At 52.3% G+C, this 12,444-nt stretch overlaps 1 protein-coding gene across 2 annotated transcripts in view; it reads left to right on the top strand.

The window, feature by feature from the left end:
- Positions 1 to 12,444, top strand: part of CYFIP2 (cytoplasmic FMR1 interacting protein 2) — a 129,496-nt gene that overhangs the window by 60,412 nt on the left and 56,640 nt on the right. For both annotated transcript variants that reach the window (XM_062188771.1, XM_062188770.1), the window contains exons 14-19: positions 733 to 899; positions 1,542 to 1,689; positions 4,714 to 4,867; positions 5,766 to 5,922; positions 6,454 to 6,550; positions 8,787 to 8,863. In XM_062188771.1, the coding sequence (XP_062044755.1) occupies positions 733 to 899; positions 1,542 to 1,689; positions 4,714 to 4,867; positions 5,766 to 5,922; positions 6,454 to 6,550; positions 8,787 to 8,863 (800 nt within the window). The remainder of the gene's footprint in view (positions 1 to 732; positions 900 to 1,541; positions 1,690 to 4,713; positions 4,868 to 5,765; positions 5,923 to 6,453; positions 6,551 to 8,786; positions 8,864 to 12,444) is intronic.

Below are 12,444 nucleotides of genomic sequence, written 5' to 3'. Positions count from 1 at the left end.
GGAAGTGTTATGGGGAAATAGGAGGCATCTGAAGGGTCATTCCTTATTTGAAAGACAGAGCAACAGAGGGAGAAAGAGACAGAGACAGGAGATCTTCCATCTGCTAGTTCACTTCCCAAATGCCACAACTGTCAAGGGTGGGCCAGGCTGAAGCCTGGGTCCAGGAACTCCATCTGAGTTTCCCATGTGGGTGACAGGGACCCAAGCACTTGGACCATCCTCTGATGCCCTTCCAGGTGCATTAACAGGAAAGTGGATTGGAAATGGAGCAGCCAGGACTCTAAGCAGCTCTCTGATATAGGATGCATATCACAAGTGACCACTTAACCTTCTGGACATAGCGTTGTCCCCAAAATGTTGTGTTTGACATCAGCTGTGGCTGCATGGTATGTGGACAGTAGCCAGAGTGCTCCTCAAAATGTGGTCCCTGGGCCTGCTGTCATTTGTCACCAGTCAGCAATAAATCAGGAGCTCATACCAGCATGGGTGTCAGTAGTGTCAGGACGTACATGTCCAGTTGAGCTGATGCCTTTGTTCTGTAGTGAGACTTTCTTGGTGAGAGCAGCAGGTTGCTGAGCTGCCTATGTTGTAGCTTGTTTCTCACCTCATGAAAGAGCGCTTTAAGTAACCCTGGCCTTGAGTTTCTGGGCCCCTCTGCAATGTGGTGAAGGCAGGGGATGGGCTGGGATGCAGATGCCCGGCAAGCCTGACCGTTGACCTGTGCCTGACCAGGTGATCGCCATGATCAAGGGGCTGCAGGTGCTCATGGGCAGGATGGAGAGCGTCTTCAACCAGGCCATCAGGAACACCATCTATGCAGCCCTGCAGGACTTTGCCCAGGTGACCCTGCGCGAGCCCCTGAGGCAGGCCGTGCGCAAGAAGAAGAACGTCCTCATCAGGTGGGTCTTCCCTGGCAAAAATGAGGGGGCCGGGGCTCAGCCACACAGGCAGTTCCTGTCTCAGCTTCCCGGTCAGCCTCCATGCACACATGGATCCTTCCAGCAAGTTCCAGCAGGCTGGACGTTCAGGGTGGACTGAGCCTCTGTCTCTGGGTTCGGAGCCCATACGTAGCCCCGTCCAGCTGGGTGAACTTGGTCAAGTTACTTCCCATAGCGAAAGTTCAGTTCTCCTTATCTGTGACCTGCTGCAGAGCCTGCTGGGATGATGAAGTGAGACAGTCCTTGTGTAGCCCAAAGCACATGGTCACACAGAGTGAATTAACGTACAACAAGAATAAGCTATTGTTAAGCTTCTAAAACACAAGGATTTAGTTGGGCTTGTGGGAGTCCCCAAAACCAAAAAGGGAAAAAATGACCATCATGCCTCACCCAGGTTCTGTCATACTGCATGGGCTCAGACATCCAGTGAGCACCAGACTCATGTGGAACAGTTCAGAAACAGCCCTTAAACCTGTTTGTCCACCGTCTCTGAGGCTGGGCCCCAGGAATGAGCGTATATCCTGACCTGGCCAGGATCCTGTAGCTTTCAGTGCCTCCTTAGAGTGGTGAGATCTAGCCTGAGCCGCCTCCTTGCTTCTCCAGCGTCCTGCAGGCAATTCGGAAGACCATCTGCGACTGGGAAGGTGGACGTGAGCCCCCCAATGACCCATGCTTGAGAGGGGAGAAGGACCCAAAGGGCGGGTTTGACATCAAGGTGCCCCGGCGAGCTGTGGGGCCATCCAGCACCCAGGTGAGTGGCACCAGACACAGACAGGCTTTGTTGCACAGAGGCCAACTTGGCCACGGGGGAGCAGAGGGCAGTGGGGCTGGGGGTCCTCGGTCAGGAGGGGCAGGGTCGAGCAGCTGCTCGGACCTTCTTCTGCCGTCTGTTTGATGTAGGAAGGATCACTGGCTTAAGATTCAAGAGACCTGGGTTCTAGTTCCAGCTGCCTGTGGGACCTCGGCATGTTGCACCATCTCACTGTGCTTCCGTTGTCTGACCTGGCCAGTAGGGCTGGTGCCACATCCACCGGCCTGCCTCCTCCTCCCCCTCTGAAGTACAGACTTCCAAGTGTGTGAGGAGTACATCCGGCCCCTCCCCCTGCAGTGACTTCCTGGCTGGAAATTCTGACCTGCTGTGTGATCTTGGGCAGCACCTTGGCCTCTCTGAGCTCTGATGAGCTTCTCTGGAAAACCAAAACTTTGGATGAGATCAAGTTACTGACATGATCTCATTCCCCGCATTGTTCCAGCACCCCTGCCCCAAAACCTCCGAGAATCAAAAGCCCTTCCTCCCTTAGGGAAAGTCTTGTAGTCAGAAAGACTCAGAGTTGCCTACAGCAGCTGTTGCACACAAGAGATTGCCTGTGGCCTGTCCAAAGCAGTTATTAAATTACAGGAAAAGAAGTAAGTACTCTGGGCATCGTAGTTAAATCCATGCAACCCGCATGAGAATACAGTTGCTGGTAGGCTGTTGAGGTATTGGAAAAAAGCAGATGGGTCCCATCGTAGCTCAAAGGGTCTTAGAAGCCCCAGACTGGGAACCCCCAAGCTTCACACGACCTTTAAGCCCCTCTCCGCTCTGAATCCTCCAATGTGGGTCATCCGAGGCCCTCCTGGGTATGTGTGTCTGTCTGGCAGGGGCGTGCGGGCTGCAACAGGGCAAGGTGGGTTTGCAGCCGAGTTGCCGTGGCTTCCCCTAGCGCGCAGTCCTCAGACAGCGTGTGCTCGTCTGGCCTGCGTGGCATGGAACAGCCCAGGGAGGCTTCTACCAACGCGGTCTGGGAAATGCAAGAGTTGGGAACCCTTCCAGCCCAGAGTGCCCTGGTGGGGCTCAGCAGGACCTAAAAAACTCAGTGAGCCAAGGGGTAGACAGGACCCAAGAGAGACGGGGAGGAAGAGGCTGCAGCTAGGACTGGCAGGCAGAGGGAAAGCCAGGGAGAGAGAGAAGCGAGGAAGGAGTGTCTGCCTAGACAGAAGGAGAGGGGAGGTCAGCAGCAGCCAGACCCCTGCAGGTGCCGCTGCATTGTGTTAGGTGGCGCATAGGTATTTCATAGCCGCCTACACAGCCAACGGCAGACGAGTCCCAGTCCCTTACCCTGTTGGGGAAACTGAGGCCCAGAGAGGGAAGTGACTTGTCCAAGTCACACGGTGCGTCCCACGTGGAGGGGGGACAAGAACCCAGGTCTCCTGACTCCCCCACAGGGCTCCGCTACAGCCGTGGGAGTAGCCCGGTAGACATGGGGAGTAGCTGCGGTGCGGGTTCTTCCAGGAAATAACGTGCACTGTTAGAGAAGTTGGGGAAAGAGTTCACCCTCTTAAGGATGCAACCAGTTTTTCAGGCAGTTAAGAGTCTGGCGGAAGCAGCAGCACGCAGCACACGGGGCTGGACAGCTCCGTTCTCTGGGGCCCCCGAGGCGGTCGCTAGGAGAGGGCCTCTCGGCTCTCCCGGAGGAGAAGGTGCCGCCAGCAGCAGGGGTGCGGGAAGGGAAGCCCGCGCAGGGACGGTGTCCCGCGTGTCTCTGGCTGCACTGGCCCCCGCAGGCCCGGGCATGTGGTGGGGAAGAGCCCAGAGAAGGCGAGGGAGCCCAGGTGAGCGTGGTTGTTGGGAGGCTGGAGCGGTTCGGCGGCGGCCCCTAGCAGTCGCGATGGCTTTCCCACCGTATACAATACCTCTTGCTTTTCTCTCTCTCTCTTTCTCTCTCTCCCTCCTCCCTGTCTCTCCTGCCCTCCCATCCCCTCTTCCTTCTCTCCTATCTGTGTCTTAGGCCTGCCAGTGGTCCCCGAGGGCTTTGTTTCACCCCACTGGTGGCACACAGGGCCGAAGAGGCTGCCGATCCCTGGTATAACACCGCCTGGCGGGGTTGGCTTGGGTACTGCTCTCCAGGAGGCAGCGGGAATGGACTAGCCTGGCTCCTCAAGGCCCCTTCCAGCCTCAGATTCAGAGACAGATGGTGTGGAAAGATCTAGATTAGCAGAGAGAACGAACACTCCCACCGCACTCACGCCCTTTGCGCTTAGGGCTCCCAGTAAGCAGGAATTAATTGTCCGGTAGCCTCCTTTGTAAGTACCAACCTGAGCCCACTTTGCACCCAGGGTTTCTTCAGGCTGCACCATTGCACGCTCGCCACCAGAGGGCGCCTTCCCTCCGTGATGGCTGCAAAATGCAGAGGATCAGAAATCTGAGCTGTGGGAGGGGAGGGGGGCTCTTTCGGATCTTAGCCCATTTCACACTTCTGCAGAAGGTTAGAGCTGCAAGGGCCTGGGGGGAGAGAACACCTGGTCCAACTCCTCACAGTATATAATACCACTGAGGTCCAGAGTGGGTGCTTTGTTGCCTAAGGTCACACAGCAAGTCAGTAGCAGAGCCTGGCCTTGAACCCAGGTCTTTTGACTCCCAGACCAGTGCCCCACCCACGATGCCACTGTGGCTGTCTGGGAAAGCCGAGAGTGACGTAGGATGAGGTTCTCCTCTGAAGCCTGTGCCCTTGGCTGAGCAGGGCCGGCAGGAACCTCTCCCTGGGCCTCTAACTACCACCGGTGGTGGCCAGATCCACCCACCCAGGAATGTCTCAGAGTTCTGGGCAGAGCTCCTTCCCGGGCTGGCCCGTCTCTCTCCTGAAGGTTTTCACAGTTGCAAATTCGCTTCTCTGCCTCAAATGGTGCCTTCTCAAGACATTGTTTTTAAGAGCAGAAAGAAAACAAATACAGCGCAAAGCAAGCTTGGCCCCAGGATGGCAGCTGACCCCTAACCTCGTCTCCCTTTGCTTTCAAGCTGTACATGGTGCGGACGATGCTTGAATCGCTCATCGCAGATAAAAGTGGCTCCAAGAAGACCCTGCGAAGCAGCCTGGACGGGCCCATCGTCCTGGCCATAGAGGACTTCCACAAACAGTCCTTCTTCTTCACGCATCTGCTCAACATCAGCGGTGAGCTGCAGAGCCCAGGGCAGAGCTGGGGGCTCCTGCCTCCCGCGTGGCTGAGCCCCTTGGGCCCGCAGTGGCACAGTCTGCCTGCAAGGGAGGATCCCCACTTCCTGGTGGACTGCGGGAGCTGGGGAGGAGGACCAGGCCCAGTCCACCTCTTCTGACTTGGTCAGCTCAGCAGCTGTCCAGGGCGCATTGTGGCGGATTTATCAGGACGTCCTTGGTGGAGCAGAGTCAGAAACGGGATTGCAAACATAGAAGCACACTGGCCTTTGGCTGCTAAGCCACAGCTGGGAGTTGAGCAGTGCCCAGTGCTCCCCACAGAAGAGCCTGGCAGGCTGCAGCCCAGCCCCTGTGCTCTACCCATCCTCTGCTAGTAGGGTGCCCATCCTATAGGACAGGTGGCAGACCAGTGTCCTAGGGATGTGCAGTTGTCCAGTGTCTCTTGGCATTGAAGAGACTGACTCACTTCAACAACCGGTCAGAACTTGTCCATCAGAGAGTTGCCTAGGAAGGGCCTTCAAGGCCTCTGAACCACACAGCCGGGGTCGAGGAGCCACAGTCCAGCTGGAAGTGGGTTCGTGGCGACTCCTCTTAAAGGTGTGTGTTGTACACTTAAATCGTGTTTTCACGATGGCTCTGTAGGGGGTGATGGACATCTGGGGGCATCTAAAGTCCTAAAACACCACCGCCACTTCCACCACACATCTCTAAAGCTTAAAGATGCAGCTTTCCAGGCAGATATCAGTCTTGTCTCAAGTGCAAGGGCGCAGGATGTGTGAGGTACCTGCTGCATACTTAGCAGAGTGAGGATAATAACAGGAAGAAAATCAAGAACTGGGGTATTGTGTGTGTGTGTGTGTGCTGCCTATAACCCAAGGCTCTCTCCCTACACTTCCAGAAGCTCTCCAGCAGTGTTGCGACCTCTCTCAGCTCTGGTTCCGAGAATTCTTCCTGGAGTTAACTATGGGCCGGCGAATCCAGTTCCCCATTGAGATGTCCATGCCTTGGATTCTAACAGACCATATCCTGGAAACCAAAGAACCTTCCATGATGGAGTAAGAGGCAGGGTTGGGCCTGTAAGGAGGTTCCTGGGGTGCAGGTGGAAGGTGGCTTCCCAGGGAGCTCATCCTTTCCAGAAGGAAGGTCTGAGCTGGCTGTAGCACAGGTGGGGTGTGCCACCAGGCGAGAACAGAGGCCAGGGGTTAGGACATACCAGGTCTGGCTGCAGAAAGATCCGGGAATCCTCCCAGCCCACCTGGCCATCCTGTGTTTCATCAGCCGCATATCAGCACTGCTTGGGAAATAACCCCTCTTTCGGGTCAGGCAGCTGCTGCCCTTCCCTGCCACCTGATTTGTCTTAGTGCCAGACTTCAGCTCAGGCCCTGGTTGTCTCAGCCACTGGGGCTTTGGATTTCTGGGCAGACTGTAAAGTAAGTCATTTCTAAGTGGTGGAGGCACTGGAAACTCTCCTCCCAGCCCTGAACTTGTGCCCTCTCTCTTCCGCCCTCTGTCTCCAAGTAAGTGGCCACCTGGCTGCCTTGCGAGACGCCCTCACCAAGCCGCTGGCTCTCCGTGTCCCCCTGCAGGTACGTCCTCTACCCTTTGGACCTGTACAACGACAGTGCCTACTATGCCCTGACGAAGTTTAAAAAGCAGTTCCTGTATGATGAGATCGAAGCCGAGGCAAGTGCCGAGTGGCTCCCGTTCCTGTAGTCCTGCCCCAAGATCTGCGCTTTCGCAGGGTTCAGCTGTGTGCCCCGAGTGGGAGGTCCATGGCGCGTCCCGGAGAGTCTGCCTGATCACTGGGTGGTCAGAAAGGACCCGTGTGTGACACGTGAGGGCCTGGGGCACGAGAATGAGGAGGCTTCAAGAATTCATGGAAAGTGGAATGAAAAGATTATTTTGGTGCAAAAATCTTTGAAATCCATCCATGTGAGGGTTCTACAAAAAGCTCATGAGAATTCATATTGTAAACAAGCTATGCCTGGATTTCAAAAAATTTTGCAACAAAAATTTATGTTTTAATTTCATTTTCCATACATTTTTGAGATATCCTTATACAAACTGAGACCGCCCCCCAACCTGTGGCCTGCTCCCTTTCTCTCCCCACCCCTAAACTATTTTGCATCATGATGGACTCTGTGCATCTGTGTCAGTAGCCACACTTTGCCAATCACAGGTTTATGCAGATGACGACCCCTGGGCTGCCTGTAGTGTCTGTCTATACACACACACACACCTTGGGGAAGAAGACAACTGTGTTAGTAGCTTTTTATTATGTAATGAGACACCTAACACAAGCTACTTGTGATGGAAAGAGTTTTTGTTTTTGTTTTTGTTTTTGTTTTGACAGGCAGAGTGGACAGTGAGAGAGAGAGACAGAGAGAAAGGTCTTCCTTTTGCCGTTGGTTCACCCTCCAATGGCTGCCGCGGTAGGCGCGCTGCGGCCGGCGCACTGCGCTGATCCGATGGCAGGAGCCAGGGGCTTATCCTGGTCTCCCATGGGGTGCAGGGCCCAAGCACTTGGGCCATCCTCCACTGCACTCCCTGGCCACAGCAGAGAGCTGGGCTGGAAGAGGGGCAACCGGGACAGGATCGGTGCCCCGACCGGGACTAGAACCCGGTGTGCCGGCGCCGCAAGGCGGAGGATTAGCCTAGTGAGCCGCGGTGCTGGCCGGAAAGAGTTTTTATTTCAGCTCCTGGGTTGGGAGGTTTGGGGTGGTCCCCTTGGTTTGGCATCTGGTCATGGTATTTTTGCTGGAAAAGTCCCAAGGTAAGGCAGAGTGTCTATGGCAAGGGTAAGAGCTTGTGTCCCGTGTTGCCTGTGCTCATAAAGCCACCATGATTCACTCGTGGGGCTCCCCCCTAACAATCTCACTGCTTCCCAAAGCCTCGCTCCTAGACACCATAATTGGATTAAATTCCTATTCTCTTAGTATCATTCACTTAAGACTTTGAGGACCAAGTCTTTTACATCTGGATCTTTGGGAGAGAACAAAGTAATACCCAAACCAGAGCACAAGGTAAAGACCACCTAGCCGTGCAGGGGCTTGAGCCATCTGTGCAAGGCTCTTCAGAGTAGGTTTTGGGAGAGTATGGGGTCATAGTAAACAGCCCTGTTGTGACCTGTAGGTTGTTTGCCTGGGCAGGGGTCCGCTGGGGACCTTGAAGTCCAGCAAGAGGCCTCAGTGACCTGAGCAGGAGGACCCAAGTAATTGGACCCTCATCCACTGCCTTCCCAGACACATCAGCAGGAATGCTGGATTGGAAGCGGAGCAGCTGAAACTCAAGCCAGCCCTTCTACAGGGGATGCAGCATTGCAAGTGGCAGCGTAGCCCACTGCACCACAGTGCCAACCCCCAAGGCTTTGATTTTCATTCTCTGTGTCAGTTGTGAGCTTATCTTCCCATCTAAGCATCACCTCTACCACTAATATGACGAGATACTGAAATGACAAGACTTCCTTCATTAAAAAATAATAAACTGAAGTTTGAAGAAAGGGGCTTTTAAATGTCTAATGACTGTTGACGTATAAATAATCATATTTGCACAGCCAGGTAAAATACAATGAAAAGGCAAAAGAGTCTATCAGAAGAGATGGATAGGTTTAGTTAACAGATGTAAGGTATTGCCAAATATGATGGAATGTATCTGTTGCATGCCCTGGGAAGAGTGCCTGGATGCTCAACAGCCTTTTTGAACTTGGCTGTCTCTCTGTTGACTAACTGAAGACCTTGAGTGCAAGGGACCAACATCCCAAACTTACTTGGCCGCAGAATCTTTTTTTTTTTCCTTCAAAATATCTTGCCCCGGGTCACACATTGGGCAGTCCTGCCAAGCTGCCCTCTTGTCAACTGCCTCAGTTTCTATGAAAAAGCTTAGTGGGCACCACTGACCTTTCCTGCTTCCTCTTCTCCAGGTGAACCTGTGCTTCGACCAGTTTGTCTACAAGCTGGCAGATCAGATCTTTGCTTACTACAAAGCAATGGCCGGCAGGTAGGAGAGCCCCAGGGCCGTGGGCACCAATCTTCCATAAGACTACTGTGTGGAGACATGATGGGCTTCCCTTTAAAAACCTCCCTGTTTCTTCACCACCCAAGAAAAACTTGACAATTTCATGGGCCTGGGGAGTGCCAGCCGATGGATGGGGATATGGGAATATATGACAGTTAAGACTGAGTTAGCATTTGGGGTGGGGAACTAGAAAGGCCACTTTGAGTAAAGAGCTTGTGGGAATTAAGTCAGACCAGGTCAAAGACAGGACAGGAAGTGGCCTAGAAGTTCCCATGGCAGAAATCCAGTACAATCCACATGTCTGCCTCACAGAGTTGACTCCTGGGAGTTAACTGTGTGAGAAAGCCATGTTCGCGGCCACTAGAGGGAGCAGATCATGCGTGTGCGGTGAGACTGGAGAGAGGCGGGGCCAGATCGTGCTGGCCTTGCGGGTGTCTTTCTTAGGAGCAGTGGAATAGCATGGAACAGTTTCAGAAGTACAGCTGTGACCTGATTCAGTTGTTATTTTTATTTAAGTTCACTCCTTTTTAAAAAAAAGGTTTGTTATTTATTTACTTTAGAGGCAGAGCTATAGCCAGAGAAAGGGAGAGACCAAAAGAAAGGTCTTCTGTCTGCTGATTCACTCCCCAAATGGCCACAACAGCCAGAACTGAGCTGATCCAAAGCCAGGAGCCAGGAGCTTCTTCTGGGTCTCCCATGCAGGTGCAGGAGCCCAAGCAGTTGGGCTGTGCTCCATGCTTTCCCAGGCCATAGCAGGGAGCTGGATCAGAAGATGAGCAGCCGGGACACAAAGCAACACCCATATGGGACAGCAGTGCTGTGGGCAGAGGCTTAGCCTATTGTGCCACAGTGCCAGCCCTGAAAGTTCACTCTTTTAAACATATAAACGTGTTGAACAGATTGGAGATGACCAAGAAATGATGCATGAAAACCAGACAGGAGGAGTTGTCTCTGGGTCAGAGATGTGTCAAGTTTTAGAGATTCATTGCTGTTGCCACAATATATAGATATAATGGACTGTTGTGAATGACTGGATTTCAAGAACTCATTATAGTATTGTCAAGAAACCCTCAAATTTTATGTATTTTTAATTCTTGTTGGAAATCCAAATATGCACAGCAGTAATTTTAAGGATAGGTCTTTACCTTAATTTTTTTGGTGTGGAAATGATTTGCTTCATTTTGCTTTCACCAGCTAGACTTGCTGAGAAATGTTTGAAATAGGAGTGAATGTGCAGGGCACACAAGATGTGCAACTATAAAGTGAGTGACTCTTAAATGATGGAAATAGAGAAAACACATATGATAGATTGTCTCTCATCTGAAATGCTCAGATGGTTCAGATTTTGCTTTTTTAAATTTTGGGATATTTGCATACACATAATGAAATTTGGGATCCAGATCTAAACACAAAATTCACTGTTTCTTATGCACCTTATATCCTGAAGGCAATTTTATCCTACATTTTTAGTGCATCTGCATTTTGACTGTGACCCATCAGAAGGCAGAGTGTGAAATTTTCCACTTCTTTTTTTTTTTTTTTTTTTGACAGGCAGAGTTAGAGAGACAGAGAGAAAGGTCTTCCTTCTGTTGGTTCACCCCCAAATGGTTGCCACTGCCGGCGCACTGCGCCGATCTGAAGCCAGGATCCAGGTGCTTCCTTCTGGTCTCCCATGCAGGTACGGAGCCCAAGGACCTGGGCCATCCTCTGCTGCACTCCCAGGCCACAGCAGAGAGCTGGACTGGAAGAGGAGCAACCGGGACAGAATCCGGTGCCCCAACCGGGACTAGAACCCGGGGTACTGGCGCTGCAGGCAGAGGATTAGCCTAGTGAGCCGCAGCACCGGCAAAAATTTTCCACTTCTGATGTCACATCAGCACTGAAACTCTTTGAGACTTCAAAGCTTTATGCATTTGAGGTTCTGAGATTAGGGATGCTCAGATGGTACTTACGATGTCAGGGGAAGCGTAGACACAGCAGCCTTTGACACAATAGCTGCCTAGGGGCCAGAGCTGTGGCATCGCGGGTAAGGCCGCCACCTGCAGTGCTGGCGTCCCAAGTGGGCACTGGTTCGAGTCCCCACTGCTCTGTTTCCGATCCAGCTCTCTGTTAATGTGCCTGGGAAGGCAGAGGAGGATGTCCAGGTCCTTGGGCCCCTGCCCAAATATGGGAGACCTGGAAGAAGCCCCAGAATCCTGGCTTCAGATCAGCCCAGCTCCTGCCATTGCAGCCATTTGGGGAATGAACCAGCAGATGGAGGACCTCTCTCTCTCTCTCTGCCTCTGCTTTTCTGTAACTCTGCCTTTCAGGTAAAGGAAGAAATCTTCAAAAAAAAAAAAATGGCTGCCTAATAGGTGTCAGTGGATCAGTGGATCCTGTAGACAGTAATTGTAACAGTGAACTAGGCTTCCAGTTTCTGTAACACAACCCTGGTTCCAGATAAACTGATCAGTTGTCCAACAAACTCAGGTTTACACAACTCTGAGTCCTCTGTGTATGTAGTTTATAAAATATCCCCATCTGAAATGTGAGTGTAATTGACACCCTCCTTGGTAAGGTCAGTGGTTTCCAGGAGGGTGAGAAGTTGGCACACTTGGGAGATTTGGAGAAGACACGAGACTGGAGTGACCTGGGTGGTCCTGACTCCGGGAAGTAAGATGCTCTCATCGAAGGAAGCACATATGGCGTGTGAAGCGTTTTAGTGCCCATAGTTAGAAAAGGAGAAACAAGTGTAATTAATTATATAATGATATACATTTACTTATATAATTATGTGAAATATGAAAATTTAGATAAATTATTTTATTTAACCTAACCTGGCCGAAATACCATAATATCAAGGAGGTATTCAACATAAAAATATTGAACAGGCATTTTTAAGTCTGTCTTTTAAGTATCCAGAAATCAAGAGTGCATTTTACGCACGTATCAGTCTGGCCCATCCTCATTTCCAGTGTTCCATCGGCATGTGTGCCTGATGCTGCGACCCTGGTCGGTGCCTATTGAGATAATGCCTTTCAAAGGCTTCTGATCGCATCCAGAGCAGATCTTGCCTCTTCCTATGTGCTACAGCGCCCAGCCCAGCGTGCTAGACTCATGCTTGCACCGTGCTTCCCAGCACGCCCTCCCCGTGGTCCACAGAGGCCAACTGCTTTTCCCATGCACACCAACCTTACTGCATCTGTCACAGTTTTCCCCCGACCTTTCCCCTGTTGCCACCGAGACCTCAGTCCTAGAAAACCTCTAGTGAGGGGCTTTCCCTGACCTCCTAACCCCACGCGAACCCACTCCGTTATTTCCAAAGCACTAATTATTCCGCAGTCTCTGCCGCAGGGTGCAAGATAAGTACGCCTCACCCCGGGCTTGGTTGTGAGATTAACAGTGACTGTGTGTATGCACCCACGCACGTGCCCGGTTGGCGCTCCTGTCGGAAGTCACTTTTCCTCTGCTCCCTGCGGTACCAGTCTCTCTTGGCTAGAATGCCGGCTCCATGAGAACGAGCACTCTGTGTCCCCGGTAGCTACCCTGTGTCCAGGGTACACTAAGCACCCACTCATTTGCCT

The sequence above is a fragment of the Lepus europaeus genome, chromosome 4 (assembly GCF_033115175.1).
Source record: "Lepus europaeus isolate LE1 chromosome 4, mLepTim1.pri, whole genome shotgun sequence".
Taxonomy (NCBI): Eukaryota; Metazoa; Chordata; class Mammalia; order Lagomorpha; family Leporidae; genus Lepus; species Lepus europaeus.
This window is presented reverse-complemented; position numbering and strand designations above follow the sequence as displayed.